A 24,730-nucleotide genomic window follows, 5' to 3' on the forward strand; every position below is an offset into this window, starting at 1 on the left:
AGCTGAGGCTTGATTTAGAGGCTTATTTCTCAGGACTCTTGCAACTGCAGAACAGCCCAACAATCACTCAACCGTGGTTAGAATGTCCAAAGAGATGTAAGCTCATAAAGACGTCCATAATCGCACTTAAAGAAAACTTCATCGTTGAGAGGATTTTGGTAAAAATCTGCACATCCTTTCCTGGACAGCAGAACATGAGGAATTTTGATCGAGTGCTACATGTTATTTTGATAAGGAAGCCCTAAGCGGACATACCTTCGTGGATTCTATTTCACCTTGTTAATAAGTCATTTCCAGTTGTTTTCTCAAGATCTTATTATGTCGTTACCCCAAGAGCTTCCAAATAAAGAAATATTTTCAGCTGCCTTGGAGGTAAGACAAGTTTTGTCTGAAAATGTATGGAGAACATCAAAAGCCAATTTTAGGTGTTAGTTTACCAATGGTACCAATGTAGCTGCCAATCAAACTATGGACCTTGCACAACATTGTATTAAAAGCATTCATTGGACATGGTCAGGTTTTTGCCATTATCCTGTTAGCAGGGGCTAAGCTAAGGTTAACCTGGCAGGTAATCTGTTTGCCGATGTTCTTGCTCTATGACCGCAGGTTCCTGGTGATGTTTATCCGGCCATGTTTGCTCATGTGTGAGAGCCTTTGATAAGGAAGCACTCAGTAGCCGTGGAGGGAAAGGGCTCCCCGCCCTGTGCGCGGCTTGATTCCCACATCCAGTCCCCTCCAACTGCTCATGTGCCTTTATGAAATTTTAAAATACGAGCGCCGTCCCCCCCCCCCCCCCCCACCCCCGCTGCTTTGGCACTAAGGAGCAGGGACGGGGGAAAAACAGACACACACTTCTGTTAAAATCCACACAAACATTCAAACAGACACTCAAAGCAAATGCAATCTGTGGAAGATTAAGAGCCAGATTTTAAGTAATAAAACATCAGATACATTATTCATCCATATGAGCCTCACAAGCACGCTCGCCTCCCTTCACACATTCTTGAAGATTAACAGGGATGGAATCACATCCTAGACAAGCGTCTGGATCTTATAAAGACCTCTTTGGAGTCGACTGGAGAAAACAAATAAACCTTAAGCTAGATAAAACTCCGACCTAGGTCATGGTTGCTTGAAGTCCTGGGTGTGATGAGCTCCCTCCGACGCCTTGATGTGTCTACAGATCAGAAGCTCAGGCTGGCGTTGCAGATAAGACACCTTGCATGCAGCATTCAGCTAAGACCCTGCCAAAGACAAGGTCACAACCTCTACCCTCTATATCGCCGTGCCCCAACCCTCTGCGCCAACCAATCTCTGCTCCCACAGACTGATGACATGCTTGCATGGCCTTTGGGACTACAAAAACACTGGGCTTCAAATTTGACGGAAAGCGTAGCTCCCACACGCGCTACTGCAAGTCAAAGGTTATGCCAATTGACTGTAAGATTTCTTTCAGGGTGTATTTTTATGGCACACTTGAGAATGAATTATGACAGTGTCTTTGCAAGGTGTGGAAGATATACCACATCTGATACGGCTGTTAGTCTTGGCCGTCTGCCAAAGACACTTCTGGGTTTGCAGCCAACTCCTCCTGCCATCCAATACTCCAAAGTTTATGTGTACATCGTCAGCAAGATGTAAACACCGCTGATTTAATTTGCAGGAATTAAATCGTGTTTCCGTATGCCAATATAATTCAAAATGTCAGTGATCCTATTGTAATTAAGCAATCAGTAAGACGAATGGTGTCTTCTAGAAACCTGCCTCTGCTTGTATCATCTCTCTGCATCAGCCAGGCTCGGTTAAATTCATTAGTCTTATCAGCATGTTTGGACGCTCCGGCTGATGATCCTTCACTCGAAGCTCCTTACTCACATCCCAAAGACCTGCTGTCAGGATATCAGCCCAGCCATCGGCTCTCATATCCTCAGACCCTGATAACTCGACCGATAACCCTGCCTTTTTATCAGTGGAAAGGGCATCTACTCAGGTTCATATGTGTGATGTTTCACATCAAGATGAGATACAGGGATATGTGCAGTGTCAGGTGGATCGGTTTAGTAAAGTTTGGTGTCGTGGAGAGACAAGATGTTTGATGTTTGGTCTTGACGTTTGAAGACCGCTGCTTCCTTGAGATAATAAGTTCATTAATTCATGAGGAAATTGCTGATTCTAGAGAGAAAACATTTAGATGTGAATGGGCAGAGAGAGGCGTCCCGATCCATCCGTGAGAAATTGTTCCCACCCTGCCGAACAATGCACCACAGCCTAAAAGCTCAGCGACTGTAAGGTTGTAGAGGCTCACACAGTCGCTGTATTGAGTCGAGGACATTCAGGTAACAAATGCCTCCAGTGAGCAGGATATTCTTCATCTGCCTACCTGCCACAAATGGAGCAGTGTCAGGGAATATGGATTACTTTAGATACAAAAGGGAGCCTGTTCATCATCTAGAGTGAGTTTCAACAGTTTGGGTTATCTGATGTTCTTCCTCCAGCAGCACCTACGGCCCAGCCCAGTCTCAAACATCAACACTTAACCACCGTCAGGAATCCAAATCCCTGCAGATTATCTTTCCAAACATTAAGATACGTCCAACACTCAAATAGCCTCCCGTCTGTTCGGGCTCCTCCTCTGCTCTTTTGGGTTTGAATGAGTGGGCCATTCATGCCTGTAGGGAACAGTGGCAAAGCTGTTCACAGCACAAACCTCACAGGGGAGAGCTGAAAAAGTAGCTTGTGAATGAAATACATGGGATCCGACATTGCTATTTGATCACTTCCACAGAGCTACTTGTGTAAAAAAAAGCGTGTAAAGTGCATCATTGTGCACTTTACTGAATCTTTAAAAAAAAATACAAGTCATTTATTTTTATCCAAATCAATTTTGGCAGCCAAGTATCAATTAAAAAAACAAAAGGATAGTAAAATCTATTTTCCCAATCAATTTTCTTTTCAGAGGCCAGTCAATCATGAAGCACTGAAAGGATGGCAAAATGGAAGAACTGCACAAGGACCTTTGTGTTTCCCATGGTGAAAGTAATCTAAAAGAAAACTGACTGCCTTCATACAAGAATTTTGCCCAACTCTTAATATCTTCCTTAATTATTGGTCCTGGTTATGCAGCCCTAAGTATAGACCGGATTAAAGAGCCAAACCTTTTTACTTTGTCAGTATCAGTATTTCTCATGCGCACAAATACTTTTTCCATTTTTTAATACCCATCCATCGGTCTGTTTCCTTTGTCCCTTCAATCTATTCCCCTCAGGTTTTGCCCTGAGCCTCTGTTTTAAATCTGCAAAAACACGCATGAGGGAGGAGCAGTCGAGGAATGCTGCTTTTAGAAAGAAAAACAAATACACAGTGTGTTCATGCTGGTACCAATGTTTCCAGACAGGATGGGAATCTAGGAAACAGGCAATGTTCAGGGGGTAGGAGTATGCCCAGATTTTACAAGCCTTGGGGGGGGATTGTTGGGTTTTACTATCATCTGGGGGCCAATAATCAGCCAGGTGTACTTGGAATGGGTGGGAGAGTGGCGATGACAGGAATGAAAAGGAAACCAGGACCTGGCAGTCTAAAGGAGCGCAGGGAAAATAGAGGGGCTTCTGTCTGAGAGAGAAATAGCCATCGAGAGACGGAGGGGGATCAGAGAGACAAAAGCAACAAAAAAAAGGGGATGGGCATAAAACAAAATGTTGAGAAGACAAATCCTCAGCTGGTGCTGACGGGCTTTTAGGAAAAACAACAGGCAAGAGAGAAAGAAAGGGATGACTAACAAAGGATGGGGCGAACAGTTAAGAGAATTAGTTAATGAGGATAACACCTGAGGATGTCAAGGAATCTTTACAAAGTAAATGTGAAATGAATCTCAACTCACTTCTTTTGGCCTTCACATGGACGGTTCACGGTCAAGTAATTGGTACGATCAAGGACCATATGCATACAGAAGAGCAGACACCAAGGTCATTTCTCACATTTACAGGTGGTTGAAGAGTACGTCAACAAGATTTTATCGGTCTGATCGCTCGTGTTTAAAAAAAAAAAAACTGGTACCCTTCCATAATTTCCATCGACAAAATCGTATCCAGAGTCGTATTTTATTGCCCGCTGACATGACTGGCAGTTTATTTTTCCACCACTCCTTCCATTCCCAAATCTTGGTTTCTATATGCCACAGTTACAATGACAAAAACTGTCCAACACAAACTTTGCAGAACGTCTCCGCCTTCGACTGATAGACGAAGTAGCCCAGAAGAAGGATGGAGAAATCCAATAACCACAGCTATTCATGATGTCTCAAACATCAACAGTATTAGTAACACGTTGTCGATGATGTCAAGGATTTAGTCCAAACACGGCTAAGTGGTAAACCAACAGAAAGTGAAAAGAGACAAAGAGCATGGGAGAATGAGAGAAACCCTTTTGGGGATTGACAGGAGAAGGGGCAGATCAGAGCCACGGGCTGATGCTAAACAGATGTTGGTTGGTTCACAGGGGGAAGTCGGGCTTCTGTTTATGCAGGCTTTGACAGACGGGCGCCGCACCTAACCGAGCGGTTCTGTGGATGAAGCATTTGGGAGTGTGTGGAGAGAGAGAGAGAGAAGGCTGATCAAGAAGCAGTGACTGTGTCCCTTCACGGGAAATTAGGCACATTATGGATTGAGCTAAAGCCCTCAAGAGGATCCATTCAGCATTATCTGTACTCTCCAGCTCGCCTCACCAGCATTTCTCACCTCTTCTCATCACAGTTTGTTGGTAGGCTCTGTGTCATCATGATGCCCAGCGTTTGAAAGTGTTTCCACTCAACCCGATTGGTTCTTTCCAATGGCACAGAATTATACTCAGATACACAAGAAATGTATGTCCTTAAGAGATACCTGAAACGACCCATTGCACAATGATGCTTTAAGACCCTGGCTGATGATACCAGGTGAAAAAGAAAGAAAAGTACCAATATATCACCTTCTTTGCAAAAGTCCAGCTGCCAGGACAAGAGAGGATAACGTCCAAGATTGTAAATTATAACCCACAAACTTAACAAAGTCTATTCCGCAACAGTCTCCTGACCTCCAAGCATGTGGTTTGGCAGAGATATTTCTTGCGCCGGATAGTTTGTCAGATTCCCTGACGTTTCACGCGCATCAGCTTCAGGCCTCGGCTTTATCACAGCTCCGCCCGTTGTTTAATCCAGCGGCTGATTTATGGATGCGGGCTCGTCTGTGTGCCGAGACGTTCCCAGCCCAGGTGCCGGGCAGATGTCGAGGCGAGCGCGGATGGAGGAATTCCTGCTAATGTCAGCCTCTGATTTTCTTCTCTCCGCCTTCGGGATGGGAGCGGGAGATTACCCCTGCAGGCATGCAAGGAACCATAACCGGAGAAATGGTAATGTGACAAGAAGACGGTGTTTGTTTGTGATGCTGTCATCCCCTGAACCCACCTGTGCCACTCATGCTTATCAGATCCACATTTCCTATCTTACCTGACAGTGACGGCTCCCCGATACAGTGATGTGATTTCTTCTTTTAAAGGGGGAAGAGGGAAGATTCGGTAGAAGACTGATAATAAGAAATGCATAAAGAGATGCGATGTGGTGACTTTTGACCTCTACTGCAGGACTCGGTGCTGCGATTATTCCCATGGTCATGAATTATTTCAGAAGAGGATATCGCTGTGCCTCTTTCCAGACAGACTGTGGGGGTGGCAGCACGCAGCCTCTGGGTTAACACAACCAGGCTCGTGGCCAAAAGGTTGCCTCTCTGAATCTGAGAACTAACTGCAAACAAATTTGCATGGTGGGGGAGGTGAATGAGTAATGCCGCACTTTCCCAAACAGATATGTGCCCCTGACCAACACGGGCCGTCAATAGAGTTGCCCAGTAGCCTACATTACAAGAATGCAGCGATGCCGGCGTGGGCGGTGTAAATCTAGGTAACCCCCACCCTGCAGGCATTGCTGTAAATAAGAATGTCCTCAGTGAGCTCCCCTTGTTAAATAATACATGTTCGACAATGCCTGCTTTAGTGCTTGCTCGACAAACCTTCAATCGTAAGTTGGCGAGTTTATGATAGAAAAAGCACAACAGACAACAAAGAAAACAGGAACATGCATTTACAGATATACAACTGTTTTAGACCTGTCGCTATCTTGAACAACTTGCAGCGCAACATGTTTATTTTGCAAGTTGACACTGATGTTTGTCTGCTGTTGTAATGGGGGTTGGCGGTGTAGAGCGGCTTTATCAGAGTTTTTTTTTTTGGCACATGACAGCTGCTTACTTCCCCTTGAACTTGATGAAACAGACTCCCATTTTGCAAAAAAAAAAAAAAAAAAGGACCAGAGCAGAAGTTTTTAGTCGTTATGTTTCAGCTTCAATGTCAGAGCAGCGATTTTAGCTCGAAGAGCTCATCCACTTCGGCTGCATCCATTTAATGGGTTAATGTGAACAAAGACCTCTCAGTGCAGCAGCTCACCGCACTCCGTCAAGTGATCTGAAAGAGGGACTGGGAGTCCAATAATTCAGCAGCATAAAATATTTAAATCACCCATCATGGACTTTTGAAAGGCATTATTGCAGCCTATTCCAGGGAGCTTTTTACAGTCAGACCTCGTCCAGGTTGGAAAGGAATTTCAATAGGGGTCTCGGGCCAACCGCACACTGTATTTACACAGTAAATGGCACTAAATCCTTCTTATCATCTCAAGTGGAGGCTTATTTTTAGCAACCATATTTGTTTTATTTCTTCCAGATGGGAGCTGGGGAAGAATTTGACATCAGCGCTGTTTCTCTTTAAGCCTCAGACTGGATGACATCAGTGGACTTGAATAACTCCCTTGGACTGAAACACGTGGGATTTCTCTGTGTGAAGAATTTCTCAGAGTGTCAAAAGTTTATCTGCTAGATAAATTACATTTCCCTGGTTATTATGACTGACTTTCCTAGACAGGAACCAGAATTCTAATATTGTTTGTTTGTATTAATATGTTGCTTAGTGGATTTCATATCCTGAGACGTCGCAGCACTTAAACTCTTTCAGATATTTAATGATCAGAAGGGGGTTTCTACTGTGGGAAAATGTCGCAGTGCATGGACCTGAATTTCCTCTGCTTAGGCCGGCTATTTGCTCTTACAATAACAACACTGTTCTATCGTTATTATTTGTTTACCCAGCTAACCCTCTTTATCTGGGGCAGCCCCCCTTTTAGCGAATGCTCTGGCATCCTCTGAACCCTCTGGAAACCATTTCTCAACCGGCGCCCTCCAATAGGCTGATTGAAGTGAGGAAGGGTTACAATGGCTCACCCATCAGATGCCCCCTACCCCTGAAAGCATGAGCCATGGTATTATACATGTCCTTTTATAAAACCATGGCTTTATGGAGCACATGCTAGAGCGTTCTGCTTTGTTCCCCTTGTAGGTCAGAAGTTGGGCTGACCACCCTGGCGGTATTATTCATGGAGGTCAACATGGGAGTCGAAAAAATGTTGCTTTTTTTACTTTAGAATGGGGCAAACCTACTGCTAAAAAATATGTTGTTGGTTAGTCCAGCAGTTCCCAACCTGTTATCCTTGGGATCCCTCTCACTTGTAGAAAAGCTGAGACCCACATGAAAAAAAAGTGATACATTTTTAAATCAATTGTTTGTATGTAAGTCTTTACCATTATTTTCTGGTATTAGCCAACCAGAATAGGTACTTGGCATTTAAGGATGCACGGACTAACAGATGAAAAAAGCAGAGCTAGCCTAGAAACACAGAAACTCATTTGTATTCATTTATAAAAGAGGAGCATGCATCTTTCATCAGGGTTTTATGAGGGGACAAATTGCTGTGTTCTGTATTGTTGTGTTGCCTTTTGGAAGTTGATACCTGATCAGACTGTTTTGACGGTCTGAAAGGAGCTGGTGACGCCCGCATGAATAGGAAGCCTGATGGGAAAATGAACAGCTTTCACCATCGGTTCATTTCAGCATCCTCTCTGGGCAACATGAGAGATCCATTTACAGTGAAACATATCCTGAGATCATTCGAATGCTTCTCCGCGTTGCCGGGGCGCACAGACCCCATGCTGGAGTCGAGCCATGCAAGCTGTGCAGGGGGAAGTGGGTCAGGGGGAGAAAGGCTTAATAATGCACTAATTCAGCTGGTTTGACTTCTGTCTCCTCATTTGAGACAGAGGAAGGGCGGGGAAGTCGGAAAATGCAACCAGGAAATGCCTCCAAAATAAAGCTGATTGAGGGGCAGAGCTGAAATATTCAACAAAGAGTAACTATTTGTAGCATATTAAGCTCATTTCCTGCTAAATGAAGCTAATTCCAGAGACATTAATGTAAGACAAGAATCATGGGAATTTTGCTTGCTGTGCATAATTTCCTGCGTGTAAATCTCCTTTCTCCTCCAGCTGTTGTGCCAGATGGATGGCTCGATAGCCCTCCGGCCGCCACGGGTTTCCCAACAATAGCCCCTCCGTGACCACCGTGACCACACACAAAGGCAGCCGTTGACCACTGACACCGCACACAATCAGCCCCCCCCCCCCCCCCCCCGAGGGTCAAACACTCCTGTGCGGCGCATCCCTCATTCAACCCGGGCTCACCTGAGGCTCCAAACGCCTCATAAAACCTCAATCACTGCTCGGATGTCTGGCTGCCGAAAGAGAGACGGAGAGGATCCCGGAAAATCATTGAGCGCCACGAGCACATCACCATAAAGTTGAGTTATGGACTCATGAAAGGCGTGCAGATCATATTATGTCTTTAGAAAGTGACGGAGGCTCGATAATGTGAGTGGCTCCAGCTAGCCGGGTGACTCGCACGGACAAATGTTACTACATGCAGATGATATTGATTCCTCTTATGGATCTTAAGAAGGCATAGACTGCCTTTGTAACGACAGAGAGCCTGGCATTCAAATTACTTCATCTCAACAATCAATGAGCCGTATTAAAAGGCAGGAAATGCACAGCAAACATGTGCATTAAGACTATAAACTTATCGAGTTCTGACTCTTACCTCATTTACAGAAATGAGTTCAAACCTGACCTCATCTCTGCTTTTGCTACATTCCTACATCAAATTGTTTTAAATCCCACTTGACTTAATAAATAAACAATTCTGAGATACTATAAACTCCTGCCTCTAAAATGAAAGGTAATCGTCTTTTGGGAAAAAAAAAAAAAAAAAAAAAAAAAAAGAGGAATCACATCCAGTTGGCTGGTTGAAGATGAAACCAAAGTACTCTCTGCAGCGTCTAATTGGATCTGCAGAAATGGCCAATCTTCCACCCACTGACTCTTTGTAATGGTTCTCCATCAAACAGCTCCCTGCATGGATTTCCTTCTAATCATAGTAACGGCTCGGCTCGGCTCCGCTTATTGATACTTGGCATTTGAGATAATGTGGCGGCAGTAAAGCCGTGAGATAACACGATTGAACACCAGGTGGAAATTGCTCTAAAAAAAAAAAACCGAGGCCGCATGACGAGGGGACTGAACTCGCAGGCAGGGAGAAGATCAACACGAGCCCACCTATCGGCCCTGACAGCACCCGACTCCTCAAATACTGCGCGCGGCGTGAAGGTCACTGCCTCCCCGACTGCCAGGCGGTGGTGTAAGTATACCCCGCAGGCGGACGTGGTGAGCTGGACTCTACTCAACTCCCTCTTGTTGGACCTTTTTGCAGAGCGGAGGCGAGGCTAGCGTCAGGCGCAAACGCTTCTGACAGAGCGCATTAGCCACGTCAGGCGATTCCCTGCAGACAACACCTTATTATAACGCAACACATTGCTGCAGTTTGAGGCCAAACAGACCTCTCCAATTTTTGCTGTTGATATATCTTGCATATAGCGAGTTCCAGTGCAGGATATATGATAACATTTGCGCTGTGAAAATAACCACGGGCCTTTTTCCTTAAAACATGTCACACTGTATTATGACCATTTTCTTTAAGTGAGAAACACGCCAACCTCCAAGACCTATGAGGGGAGAGGTCACTAAGACTGGACTGAAGCCGCTGATAGCTCCATGAACTGTACATAATCTACCACATCTCAAGGTCCAATTACAAAGCATGTTGTTCTTATGAATGCAGCTGACAAAGGGTCCAATTTTGCCTCAGATGTTCCCTTGATGGATGATTCAAACCAAGCAAACAGCACCACAGCACAGCGCAGTAATGGGTGCATTTTAACCTGTGAATCCTTCAGTTAATAAGGCCCTTCGTTTCACCAAAACAAATTTAACGGCAACGTGGATGGCATTGAGTTGGTCTAATTGCCCTCAGAGAACTGGGCGAGATAATAGGAGCCTATCATGACACAGTGGTGACAAACTTCCACATGAGGCTGCAGGCTTCCCCTCAGGGCTGCCACCGTGTGACGCACCACACAGACAGGCAGGTGATCTTTTGTTCAGCACAATATGAGAGAGAAAGAGAGCGCAAGAAACGGCAGGAGGGGAAGGCAAACAGATGAATTTAAAACAAAAAAAATGAAATCATGAAAGACAAGCAGGCTCTCTCCCCAGACAATATCCAGGATCTGTGTGGTGTCTCTGCAGAGCTGTCTGAAGTCAGGCTTCAATGAGAAACGGCACAGGGGACCAGAGGACGGGCGGTCAGGGCCGGGACACTGCAGGGAAGCGTCCAGCTGGAGCACCTGGTGTTCAGAGCGCTTTTACACACTAAAAAAAGTCACACACACACACACACCAACATGACGGCACCCATGTGAGCTGACCACATGGAGGCACACACTCACACCAGGACTGTTTGGCTTCTGTGTTCGCTTCCACATGAATAAGCTGCTGTGAGATAGAGAATCAGAGTCCACATGAACACACACACACGTGTGCTTTATACAACCACCCACATGCACATTTAACAAACACACATATTTTAAGAACTATTGTCAGTTAAGGGCTTTTTTATTTTTGCTACTTTTCTTATCTTTAACCCTTTGTGAACCAACCTTCTGTGGACACTTTGTTCTTTAATGATCCTGTTTAAATCAGTCCAAAATAAAAGCTATAATACCAAGAGACTTCATTCTTTTTGCAGCTGAAAGAGAAGGCCTCTGAGTTTTGTATCATTAAATTAAATGTATGTTGATTACATCACAAAAAAAAAAAAGAGATTGGCCACAAAATCGCTTTGGGAGAATTTATTTTGGACATGATCCTTTTTGAATGGATCTCAAATAACCAGAGCCTTGATTTTTTATTTTGCAATAGAATGCCTAAAACTATAAACTTTTTTTTTAGAAATTACGGATTTCAAGATTTCCCGCAATGATGAGATCACAATATGCAAAAATACCATTCTACATCCTGGTGAGTTCACTTGTATTGCATTATTTCAAGGATTGTCAAGAAAATGTCAACTTGGAGGTTAAACTTAACAATTTCAACTCTGAATTTCTTACCAAAAGGCTCAAAAAACATCCCTATCTTTAATTCGTTGGTCAGAAAATGTACTTGTTTGTTTAAAATGGAGCCACAGGAACGACAAGTTCCTTGTATATAAACTCATGAAGGCACCAGTTTGAATTTGTCAAATCGATACTTCTGTTTTGACAGCACATTCCTCCCGCCGCCTCCTGGAAGCAGGATGAGGCAGGTTTTCTGACACCACCCAAACTCTTACAGGAATTGAGCAACAGCGTTTGGGATATCTCTGGGACGCTCACGTTATCAAGCTGTCATAAAAACGTGTGAGTGTTTGATTTATGTTGAGTTGGAAAGTGACACATATTGAGCAAGACGTGGGAGACAGAACATCTACCTGCCCACCAATAATTCCAAATAAAAACCGCAACAATTATAATTCTTACCTCATATGTGTCTGTGTTTGTCGGGCATATTTGGGGCCTGTTTCCTGTCAAAGTTGCGTTCAAAGTGCAAACAAACTGACACTTCACTATAACACCATCGCATGAGTAACAACATGACCTGGATATTTTCGGACGTGTTTGTTTCTGTGTGTGTTTTGGGTGGTGGGATGATAATCCATGCAAAGCTCTGAATCTGAATTTTAGCGGTTGAAAGCCAATAAGGCGCTATCAAAATGAGGGCAGAGTTAATTAATCATCTCGGCTTCCTTTTCACCGCCCTCCCATGACTGTCCCGGGGGCTTGTGTGTGTGTGTGTGCGCGTGTGTGTGTGTGTGTGTGTGTGTGTGTGTGTGTGTGTGTGTGTGTGTGTGTGTGTGTGTGTGTGAGTGAGAGAGAGCAGAGGGTGGTGCAGGTTGCAGCTGGGGGATATTAGCATAACGTAAAGTGAGCCAGCAGACTGCTGAGCTGCTGTAAGCCCGCTGCAAACCTCTGAGGGACAAACAGGAAACGTCTGACACCTGCTCTATTCACTGACCACTGAAAGAGGAGACATTTAAAAGACTGTAGAAACTGTATTAGATGCTAATGTGTGCATTTATTAACCTAAAACTAGTCATTAAGAGAATGAGGCTCATTAGAAGTCACATGTAGTTTCTATTGCTGCTGACAGTCCGTCTAAAGAAGCCAAGAATGTGTTTTTTATTTCTTTTAGAAACGGGAAATGATGCCAAATCTGCATGGACAGACGTCAATCAATCAAATAACAACTCCTGTGCCTTATTAAAGCTTACACAAAGAAGGCAAATGTCTCCCCAAAGATTTATTTCCTTATTCTTATTCTTTGTTGGATCATAATGCGACTGTCTCTCTTGATTCATTTTAACGTTTTGCAGCTGCTCATTTTCACGCAAACAAGCTGATCACAATGCTTCCAGTCACCGGGTAATTATTCCCTTTAAAACACACTCAATACATCACTCTACAGTGAGCAATAAAGTGACACTTCAGACACTTATGAATCATTGGCAATTAGCGTCATTGCTGCCAGGTGTTGCTGTCGCAGCAGATGCATTTTTACAGCGATCATGTGTGACACATCGCATGTCGCACCTGTCCTGGACACTCCTTTGTGGTGGGAAATGCACCAACAAAACACATCTCACATCAAGTTTAAATTTAGAGGGGTTCAAGGGTCTAACAAGACTGAGACGCAGGACTGCTCTGGGATATGAAGGCTACAGGAAAATGTCACACGAGTCCCAAGTCTGTTTTGCTTGATTACGAAGAACTGTGATCACTGCAAACCAGAAGAGAAAAAAAGTGTGTGTGGCACTTGCTTAAAAGAAAGTTGAATTGGAATCAGAACACAAGACTGAAAAGTGAGATACAAAACTGGCTGAGCGGAGTCAACCCAAAGAGAAAAGACAAAACTCAGGATTGGTATACATATCGAAGCTAATTTTCTTCAGCCGCAAGCCTACAATGCATGCCAACAATTCATGCATCTAACTCAGTTACCAAAATAAGTTTAAACGGATAAAAAACAAAGTTTCTGCTGATTTGAGACGATTACCAGTTTTCACTGACTCACTGGGGGACACTGGTTTGAATCAGATTGGACATAACAGACATAAAAATGAGAAATTCTTGGGATGAATGGAAGTTAATGTCAGTCCTAAAGTCCATATTTGATTTACTCTGGATTATAAACGTATTAGCAAATGGGTTAGAGCGTGCATGTTTGCTCTTCTATCATAAAATCATGCACAGCGTTTTGCAACCCGTGTTTTGGATTCGAGTCTTTATTTTCATTTGAGTTCCAGTAAAAGAAACGTTAACAGGAAAGAGTCCCTTGTGGCCCCTGACAAGGTTTTATTTGATTTGAGGACCTGCAATAGAGAAATATGATGGACAGAGCAGAACATCGTCCACAATGCCAATACTCCCACCAGGATGCATTAGAGCTGAGAACGATGACTTAGCCCCTGTTTCAGGCTGGAAAAAGGCTCAGTGGGTCAGTGTGTGAGCGGAGATTTCTAAATGGAGCGGAGGGAGCGCGCGGGAGTGAAATAAGATGGAAAAATGCAATCATGCATCCCGGGCCTCTCCAGCTCCTCGTGGTACGTCGGCCCCTCCTCCTCCTCCCCCTCCTCCACGAGCCATTAGTCACTATCCAGCTCCTGTTAATGTAATTAGATAAAGGATATATGGAGCCTCAGAGCTCGCCGGAGACATTTGTCTGCATAATTGCGTCCATGCGGTGGCAGAGGCTAAGAACCCCTGGATTTCCACAAAACACCTCTGGCTCAATAACTCAAGGAAGAAGCGAAGTGGAAGAAGGACGACACAGAGACATTTGGAGCGTTACAGAAAAGATAATCCCCTGAAAATAATCCTTTCCTTATTTTTATTTTTTATCTCTTGCTGTTTCCAGGAGGACACAAATCACTTTTTCCAATAAGACAAATGACTGAGGCTCCGTTATCTTATTCCCAAAAAAACGACTCACAAGCTGCAATAAATAAAGAGCCCAAGCAGCACTCTTAAACTCAGGTCATATTTTTAGATATGGCTCTTGCATCACATCAGACCGCTGCGCACACAGCACAACCGGTAATAAACCATTAAATGTCACGATCAATCCCCAGCACTTAGTTTGACTACATGCAGATGGCGGGCAGGTCCCCATGATTCAGACCTTCTGGAGATGTATGCTTGACGCCAAACAAGCCGCATCTTTGCATGTCATTAGTGGCGGTAGCAGCTTGTCGGCTAGTGACCTACATATGGAACATGATAAGATCGGGACGCACCGCACACATAGTAAAGAAATCCCACGTTCCCATTCACCAGGGAGTGATCATAATACATATTGGATGACCCAAAAAGTAAAGCAGCTCGTCAGAAATTGGACATCTCCAAAAAAAATCTTCTTAGGATTAGTTTTTTGATTGATCAATTCCTGATTTAATCCATGAAAATTACAAAATGTCATTATGAAACACAAGAAGTTCAAATTTGACATGCAAAAGACCTGCAAACAAACTGAATTTCAACTTTCCATCAACCCCCTCCCCCACTTGCCCCACACCTCTAACCCAGGGCAATTCCTGTCTCCTGTCTGGGGCATTAACGATGTAGGTGGTAGTGGATTTGGGCAGACCGGAGGGCAGGATGTTCGCCTGATTATCGCCCAGTCAAAGACCTACTTCCAGCTCCAGACAGCCTGCCTCCTGCCCCAGATACCTTCCCCCGGCGAACGGAGGGGATGAAGGGGATGGAGGAGGGTTTGGGAGTTGAGTTGTAGAGGAGGGAGGGATAAGGTTTGGACCAGGACTCACCGCCAGCAGCTCCAGCAGGGGAACGTTTCGGATCCTCCCGCACACCGACACGACCCCGTGCTCCTCCAACTGGCTCATCCTGCGTCCCGCTTTTCCCCCCTCGTTCTACTGCTCGCCTTCCTCTTCTTCCGCTTCGTTCCCCACTTCTGCCCCGGCTGCTTTGCTGGAGTCTCAGCTGCTGCCTGACACAGAGTGTGTGTGTTTGCTTTCGGCGGTGTGTCTGTGTGAGTGTCTGTGTGTGTGTGTTGGACTGATGATGCAGCAGGCAGCCGTGCAGCCTTGGCAGCCAAGTGCCTCGTCTGAATTCTTGTCTCTCCTCAGCAAGGCCACATCAGATCTAGTCAATATTTAACCAGCCAAGTCAGGTTGGATTAAATCACCTGGGCACGACCAAGTGTGGTTTGCTGCCTGGGAGAGCGTGAGAGTGTGTGTTTTGATGTGTTTATATGTAAAGAAGAGTGGCTGGTATTTATGCATGCATGTAAAGACATAAAACATGAACACACAGCAGTACAGAAATCAAATTCAGACTCCTGGTCGGCTGCTTCTACGTCTTTCCGCAGCTCATGCTTTGGCCCAACACTCACACTCGGTGGCCCCTGAACAAGGCCCATGGACTAGTGCAGCAACTCGGGAGATCTAAAGCAACGTAAAGACGAACTTGGCAGTGAATAAAGGATAGAATGTGTGTGTTCATGCAGCTGACTGGCAGCCAATGAAAGACGCTGACATTCGCCTCAGGAGCGTTCTCCTCCTGTCTCACCGTGAGCGCAGAGCTTCAGTTTGACATCAAATATGTCGGCGGTCTCCTGATCTCTGGCAGGAAGAGAGAGGGTCTTGATCCTGCTGTCTTTATTGGACGACATACTTTTCGATTGGGGATGGCGGATAGAAGGAAGGTTTTTGTTTGGGTAAAACACTGGTGGTTTTGTCCAGCAACTTGCAATAAACAAGCATGACGTTTTGGTACTTTTTCCAAACTTTGAGCTCCAAAGTTGACTGCTTATTAAGGCAGAAAAGCAGTTTCACTGAATGGATAAGGCACTTTGTTCAAGAGGGATTTCATCTGCAACTATTTAGCCAAGTCTTCTCCAATAAGCTGATGAGGATCATGCAGCAGGACAGAAAGCTCCAGAACAGCTGCTAAACTGACCTTGTAGTTTTGATGTTGGAAACAATATTTTAAACTGCTGATTTCAAGGACTTGAACCCTTTCAAAGCCAACCAAAACAAGTCCTGAAAGTGCTCAGAAAAAAAACATTTACATCTCCACTTGCTGAGGAAGATCATGTCATATTATCACAAGCTACAGAAAAGCAACACAGCTGACCTTTTGGTTTAATGGTACTAACTTGACTGTTGCTTCCAAATCAAGAATATGAGCTTAACAACCCTTCTGACCAGGTTCTGAAGGAAGAGAATGAACTCAGATTGCAGGTTTTGTTTCATTCCCTTTGGTCTGGTCAAGTAGATTTCACAATAGATAATCACAGTTCTGTCTGTCAGACTTGAAAACATAGAGGCTGGTCTGGAGACATTGTCACATTTCTTTGAGTTTGAGGTAAACAAAGGCTGTGGGGTTGCTAAATTTTGCCTCATTTGATTTATCATATGCCTTCTTTAAACACTTGTCAGAGTGGCTAGGACTCCTGTCTTTTAACCATTTGAGAACAAATCCAGTTCATCTCTGATTCAGCCCAAGCTATTGTTGAATGGATAGTTCCCAAACCTTCTGTGCCAAGAACGCATTAGGTAGTTTAACAGCGTCTATGTTCATCAAACCTGCCTTTGTGTTTAAGGTATGGTTGGATAAGTGCTCAACAGGTAAAGGCAGAACATCCCTTCAGTTCATATTCCAATATTCAGTCATGCCAGAGCTCTATTGTTAATGACTAACCAAGGATGGATGTGTAATCATCTGCTATATTTCAGAATGCATTATTTTCATTTTTTAAAGTTTAATGACAAGGTGTTTCCCATTAAGTTAAACAAACAGAAATAAATCAAGCTTTTCTTCTCATGCACATGCCGTAACAACATTTTTGTGTGGAAGAAACAAAACACAAACCCACTATCAAAGAATACACAACTAACTTTCAGGGATTGCGGACAAAATCTGCCATCAATATCCAACAAAATCCATTTGTTAAGTTTCTGAGGTGCAACAAGGCATCAAGATTTTGCTCTTATGTCTGTTTTTACTGGGAGTTCGGGTAGGTTTCTCTTAGAAGTAATAATATAGTTCACATTAGACCAAGAGAAAACTATTCCTTAGTAGATGGTTTCCAGATTTACTGTAAATCTTGCACCAAAACCGAACTGAACAAACGCAATAGAAAGACTCAAACTAAAAATAAGTTTTGTTGAAGATAATTCTTCCCCATTTTCAAAGCTGGAATGATGGGATATTGGGCTCAATTTCTTAAAAATGACTCAAAAAGTTTATCAAAATATTTATTGATAAATTGTTGCAACTCTACTCAAAAGACCGATTATTTTCTGAAAGATGGACTTGAAAGACTTCCTTTCAGACCAAAGATTGCAGTTTCTACTATGCCAATCCCACTGTAAAATCGCCACATATTACAACCACTTTGACATAATGCATAGCAGCATGCCTGGAATATGATTGTTTTGCTCCCACTGACCTACATAAGTAGTGTTTAGCCCTGCAGAGAATTGAGCCTATGACCTGTGGCTATGACTGTGATTGATGGGACTTGAGTGGCAGGTGGTGCTCCTGCTCAGACGGAGATTACAAACTCAACAGTCAGCAGGCGCCTGGGCGAGCCTCGCTGAGGAATTTATGACATCAGACACACAGTAGCTTCACACCGGTCAGGTTGTGTGAAGCGGGCTGAGGTGATGCAGGTGTAAAAATCCGCGCCCTGCCCGGAAAGCATTCCAGCAGGTGAGTAATGGTTTTCCATCAAAGCAGGTCCCGCCTGCTCATGAGAACTTTATTAAGTGGAAATTTACATTGGAATCTACTGTGCAAGACAATTGTTCCTTCACTTACAGTTTTAAAATGAATTGTTGGATTAACGCTAACGCCTCCAGTCAAGTGGGCATTAAACCATTAGAGAAAAGCAATCAACCAGCCTATTCAGGAACTATAATGAAAAATATCTCCCTAAAATGAGCAAACATGCCTTCATAATAAAGACAGAGTTTTTAAAAAAGCATCTACAAAGGCTTCATTTGTCAGTGTTTGGGACACTAATACCCATATAATGATTTTGCTCTGGAGACAATCAGAAAATTGAATCTAGGTCAGAATGATGGACTGATTTGGTAATACATCCAAAGCAAATGAGTTCCCCCATTTGTCAAAGTTTTAATTAGATAAATGTAAAAACAACATCAATATAATATAACAATTTAAAGGTAATAACTGAGGGTTTGGACAGCTGTACTTGGAGGTAGAAATGACTGAATGATTGGATCATTTGTGAAGTTATTTGCAAATTAAAGGGAGCTGAAATTCCAAAGTCGTTGCGTCAACGGATTCAAGAATGTGCTGAGTGAAAATAAAACCACGTTCCAACCCCCGACCCTTTTAGATGTAACCTCCAACCCTTTAAAAACAAAGAGGTCACCAGGTGCGAGGAAGCACCGCTCCTCAATATGAACACCTGGTAGGAACTCGCCATACTAGCTGGACCAGTATGGGTGAGACAATCGCCCTGGAAGGCATCTATTTTGCCCCCATAATGAGGCTCGAAGTCCTCAGGCCAGAACACGTGTGGAAATAACCCTGCATTTAAACTCACTTTAAAGCACAAATCACACACGCACAAACACACATTTAGTTGTCATCAATCAAACCTACAGCAAAACAAACAAGCAAGGCCTTGAGCACTTACAGGGCATCGTATATCAAATGTTAGTTTTCAAGTGGTTTCTGTATGTATTTACACAGCGGTGGAAGTTTATGTGGAAACATGTAAATACAACCAAGATTGGGCAACAAGGAATCCTGGGATCTTTGTGGAACTCCCCAGACCACCAACCCACAAAGTCCTACACAAAGAATAAAGCTGAGATCACACTTTAAGATTATGGAAGTCACAAAGAGAAGAAAGACGCCAACTTACATATTTAGATGCCTCTACAGGCAATACGCAATAAACAACATCTACAATATCTCTTGAGGCTGTATGATGGGCAATGAGGTCATGGTTATTGTTGTGTCTAATGTGGAGCATATGTATGGATTATGTGCAATATATGTGGTCATGTTTAGTATTTGTAACTCGGTTTAGTCTATGGGAATGCAAGTGAGGAGTCTAAAGGCTAAATGTATAAAAAACAACCTCCAGTCAAGACAAATGAAAAAACTCAAATAGATAAGAATGAAATGTAACATCATATATAACTATTTTCCCTTTATCTTAGAGTTTTGAGTCCATTGTTTGGCTTTTTTCTGCTCTGTGATGCCCATTTTGTAACCGTAGTTACAAGAAGACTGAGAAATAAACTGAGAATGCAATTGGAAGCCATCATGGGATCCATTGTTTTACCCAGAAACACAAAGCCACACAATCACTATGTGTGCCCGTGCTTCAAAAAACCCTCAAAGACAAACATTTTTATCAGTAAACCAAACAACAAGCCTGGTTCCCCCCACGTTTTCAGCTCTGGTGTGGCATCAAAGAGCTCTCTCAGATCCCAGCAGAGGGTTTGGCTTTGAGCCTGATGAGGAGGATGTGATCACAGGCTGGCTTCTGTGCTGAGGAAAACACAGGATGAGGCTCCTGTTTCTTCCACCTTCTGCCTCTCACACCCACACATGGTCCGCCAGGAGGCCACAGAGCGATCCTGTCCCACCCCAGCTGCAAGGTGAGGAGGTGGGCTTCCCTGGTGCAGACAGATGCAGCCCCTCCTCGTACGCCAGGGTCCTAATCTGCACGTCCAATCCTGTTAGCCACCCTCTGCCAGTTTCGCCTTGTTCAAACCCAAACCTGCAGTGCCAACGCCGGATCCAAAGATGGCGCCTCATCTGCATACGATAAGCAAACATCCCTCGAGATAGAGATTCCACGCCAGGTGGACGGGGTTAACACCCAAAGATAAGCTCCGCTGGGCTTGGATCATGTAACGTTTTCTGTTGAGGCAGGCCTCTGTTTCAACACAGTCAACCCAAACATAACTTTGTTTTCAGTGAGAAAGACGTTGAGTTTCACCAGCTTACTGTTGCCAATTGACATCAAACAAATTGTACATTGATTTGTTCGACATTCATTTGACCAAGGTTACTTACGCTGCACAGTTGCGACTCCAAGTAGACAGGATGCAAATAACAAAGAACAACATGCTACCATTAAAGTCATTTGTAGGCTTCGAGCTCATGAAAAACGTGGCTTAACTACTACTTACAGTGCCAACCTAGAGCCAGTTCAATTAAATGATATAAAAATTGACTTAATTTCCATCCAATATGACCCTTTTATGTTGTTAGATAAGTATAAAACTGGCATTATCAAAGCCTCATTCTTAAGGACATTTATATTTACACCTTATCTCCTTGTAATCGAGCTGAACAACAAATTTACTCTTAAACTGCTCGACTTTGTTATCTTGATAAACCTCCCTTTGAGCGAGCAGTGTCAAGTGTTTGATGCCGTGTGTAGATTACGCTGGCAGATAAAGAGAGGACTGTCTTTTTCCTTTCTAGTCCCTGCAGACTTCGGGTCTCTCAAAGGGCCTCTGTGTTCCGGGCACCGGGCTCTTTTTGAAGGCAACCACAGGGTGAATGGAGTTTGGTGCAAAGCGAGGATGTTTGGGGAAGGGCGCATGTGACTGGAACGGCATAAGGCCCCTGGTAAAAACTTTGATCTGCACTGTTTGATTGGAAGAAGAGCGACTGTAATTGGCCCCTCGACTCAAAAGGGCACAAAGGACGGTCTCATTGGACGAGGGAGAATGCACGTCCAATTAGAAGATCTGGCTCAGAGCTCACTGCCCTCACAACACAAAGTAAAAACCTTGATTAGTTGGAAAAGAACCAAAAGCTACTAGTTTTATTTCAATCCTGATAATTACAGGTATTTCACTGAGTGACATGCTGTAAAGAGTGTTTAAAATCCACCTAAGTTCTGCAGACAAATGTGAATTTATGCCCTCTCACATATCATTACTGAGGCATGAAATGTACACGCAACTTGTGGCATGGGTCAGAGATTTCAGCGCACATTAGCGCACATCAGTATTTCATTGGCAGGCAGAGGAGATGGTTCACATGCTAAGCTGACAATAAGCAGGTCAGTTGGAATGCTTGGCTCATTATCACCCAGAGCTAAATGTGGGATTCTCTCACTTCACTCCGCTGAAATGAATCTCAAAACTCGCATCAAATTCCCGACAAATGGATCATTTTCTGGCTTTGACTGTTTCCACAATGCTTGTTCTAGAGAAAGCAGAAGGAGCATTTAACCCCCCTGCACTTGATGCTGAGATCCATAAAATATTATATAATTACCCCTATAAAAAAACAGACTAGGTATTAACGGGGAACTGCCAAATCTCATTACTTGGAGGTTGGAAAAACAGACGAGTGGCTCCTATCAAAACAGTCCCGACAATTATTAAACCAATTTAACAAGCGAGTGGAGGCCACTTAGTCTTATCCATAGTGTGTGGTTGGATATAGGGGAAGCTGTTTAGTTTCTAGGGAACATTGTAATCACTCCTCATGGCTCTCATAAGAGAGGAGACGGTTCCCATGAGAGGAGTAAAAGCGCCGCAAAGTCAGCAAGTGTCCCAGAGTTTGCTGGGTTCCCACACCCTGCGGCCCCGTGGCTACCCACGCGGTGAGCCCAGGTATGCGTGGTATGTCACCTGCACAGCGAGGGAGCTGACGGAGGCCTGGCTGGAGGCTGGTACACCCCTGCTGAGGGACTTCATTTAAAAAGATGAAGTGTGGCAGTGCTCTGGGGCAACAGCCGCAGACCTGCACCAGAACCTCAAGAATCAAGATGACACACCGAGCAGGCACCGGTCCCTTTAACTCGAGAGTCCTGATCCGCACATGGCGTGAGAACGGGGGCCCACACTGATGCAGCATTGTCGGTGGATTTCTACTATATAATTATACTCAATTAGTTTGAGCTGCTCAGTAATAATATCAAACTTCTTCATTTGTCTCTCTGACGATGTGGGAGCCAATCAGATTAGACTGAGCTTTCTTTCCAATCCAGCTTCAGGGGCTGCTCCCCTGCTTGGTTTTATGTCTCTATTCTGCATCGTAATAAGCAGCAGTAATGATCTGCTGGAGGAGAAGAAGAAGAAGAAGGAGGAGGAGGAAATCCAGTCTTAGCAAGCGGACTCCATGCTGGCTCACCATCTAATTCATTTGCACTTAAATTTAGCATAAACCAAACTGATTTGTCTGTTTTGGAGCATGTTCCTGGGACAATTTTATTGCCTTGCTTGGTCCAGTGAAACAAGTTGCAGCCTGTTATAACAGCATGGCAGCAAATCAGTGTGTAAAAAACTTTATACGAGGAGGAGGCTCGACAAAAGCCAGGGGGATTTAACTAAACCCAAACACACAGACAAACAGGAAAGCACTGCCACACGCTGTTTGTGAGATACAACTCACAACTACACGGCGAGCGTTTAATCAGCAATGTGGAGCACTTGATTATTAACCCTCCCCTGCAGAGTGTATTCAATTTAGCCTTTTGTTATCAATTATCTCTGAGCATGATTGCACCGCTGCACACATTATAAATGTTGGCAAGGAGAAGAGTGGGGAAGATTAAAACAAGGAGTCACTCTCACTGATTTTGGCATCCTTGGGTTGGATGAGTAGTACTTCACAGTTTGAGGAAATGCATTCTTTTATAATAAAATACAATATTTTATCACAGTGTTATTAGTCAGTTTTGTTGACGATTTAAAGATATTATAAAGTTCCTCTAAGCTTTGCACTGGTCCATCTGTGAGTCACCTAACATTGTCTTCAGAAGATAAACAGGAATTGTACTTCCAAAAAAACAGAGGGCCCAAAATAGCTTCTGAAAGTTCTCTTGCTTGTACCACCTAAACACATGTTCCCAGCATTTATGACATAACCCAAATGTTGGTTGTTATGACTCCACTGGCTTACGAACCCATACTACAGTTTGCATAAAGATGCATCCAAAACATAGGGATGAAAAGGTACTAAGAGAAACATGGAAATGATTTTGCAGCACAGATTGGTAGATTACCCTCTAAAACATTGTTGAGTGTCTCTCCTGTTAGGCCATAGTTATCAATAGAAATGTTAACTGAAATCTCTCTAGCTGCTTCCACTCTAAAGCATAGACCCCTGACAGAGTGTCTGCCATGACCTAGTTAAAGCTGGCTGGCAGCAGCTAGCAACAGCTCACAGACCGTCCACGGCCATCGGGCTCACCGTGCGCGTCCCTGCATGACGAGGAGCGTCTCATCTGCGTGCAACATCAAATGATAAAAATAAATAGAGGCATAGAATCAACCCAGCAACACTGCTGTTATGTAATGTAAATGGTGCCCCAGTTACTTGCGCTGTATCTGATGCTAGTCTGCGCTACATAATCTGATGCAGATTGTTGAACCCAACCTTTTTCCTGTTACACTGTGTAGAAAGGCAGCAATAAAAAGCAGATAAGGATGACCAAGACTACACCTCATTGAGGGCACTTTAGATACATCAAACACTTGGGAATGTTTACGACGGTATGAAGCTAATTATGTATCTGATTGAAGCCGGGAGCTCAGAGCAGCTTCTCAGTGAACACCCAGGATTATTCCCTTAAACCTAGCCTGCATACATTGAGAAACATATGCTGGCCCAATACATTATGCATATGTGAAGTAGTGGTCATGACTGACATTCAAGCCCCAGGTTCACCAAATTAGTCGATTGATAGGAGCCAGGCCATGCAATCCATTCAAAGAAGGGCAGACATAAATATTTAACCTGGTGTGCGGCTGACATATGGTATTTTGTTTGGAGGTTTGTGTGCTAGTGTGAACTGGAAATCTGTCAGAGGCATCCCCAGTGGACGTTTACTCTTCAGTTCATCATCCTTACAGGCCGTGAGAGGCCTTAAAATGTGTGAAAGCAACAAAACAAGGTTGACCGCTTCCTGGATGAGGGTAATCTGCTGTAAAAAAAAAAAAAAAGGATGACAACCGTGCGACAAAATTAAATTAGCCCCACTGTGTTGAAACACTACATCAGTTATAGGGTCATGAGTCCAGGTCATACACTGTGTTATGTAAAGTGTATTGTTAGCAGCATGCCTTTCTGAAAAAACTCTGGAGCTGCCTATTTGAAGTCGATGACTCAAATAATCTGTGGTGAAGATCCTGAGTCAACATGCAGTTTGTAACTCAAATACTGTATGCACTTTGGTTTGGTCCTTTTACACTGAGTTATGAAGTGGTGAGCTGGAAGTGCCTTAATATTTGACAGACAATGCTAGTGGAAAGTCTGGAAAATGTATGTCTTACACGTGTGATTAGGCTGACTAAATTCTGACTTGGTACAGCTCTTATCAACTCGGACAACCGGGTGGGACTGGTTTGCAGG

General features: G+C 43.8%; 1 protein-coding gene across 2 annotated transcripts in view; it reads right to left on the minus strand.

Moving 5' to 3' along the window:
* The window catches only part of LOC132959274 (nck-associated protein 5-like), a 124,072-nt gene that overhangs the window by 88,685 nt on the left and 10,657 nt on the right, over nt 1-24,730 (minus strand). Inside the window, exon 1 of one of the 2 annotated variants that reach the window (XM_061032159.1) lies at nt 15,166-15,464. The exons of the other annotated variant lie outside the window; for it this stretch is intronic. Coding sequence (XP_060888142.1) covers nt 15,166-15,243 — 78 coding nt within the window. The 5' untranslated portion in view covers nt 15,244-15,464. Of the gene's footprint in view, nt 1-15,165; nt 15,465-24,730 lie in introns of those variants that run through there. 2 annotated transcript variants of the gene reach the window in all.

The sequence above is a fragment of the Labrus mixtus genome, chromosome 24 (genome assembly GCF_963584025.1).
Source record: "Labrus mixtus chromosome 24, fLabMix1.1, whole genome shotgun sequence".
Taxonomy (NCBI): domain Eukaryota; kingdom Metazoa; phylum Chordata; class Actinopteri; order Labriformes; family Labridae; genus Labrus; species Labrus mixtus.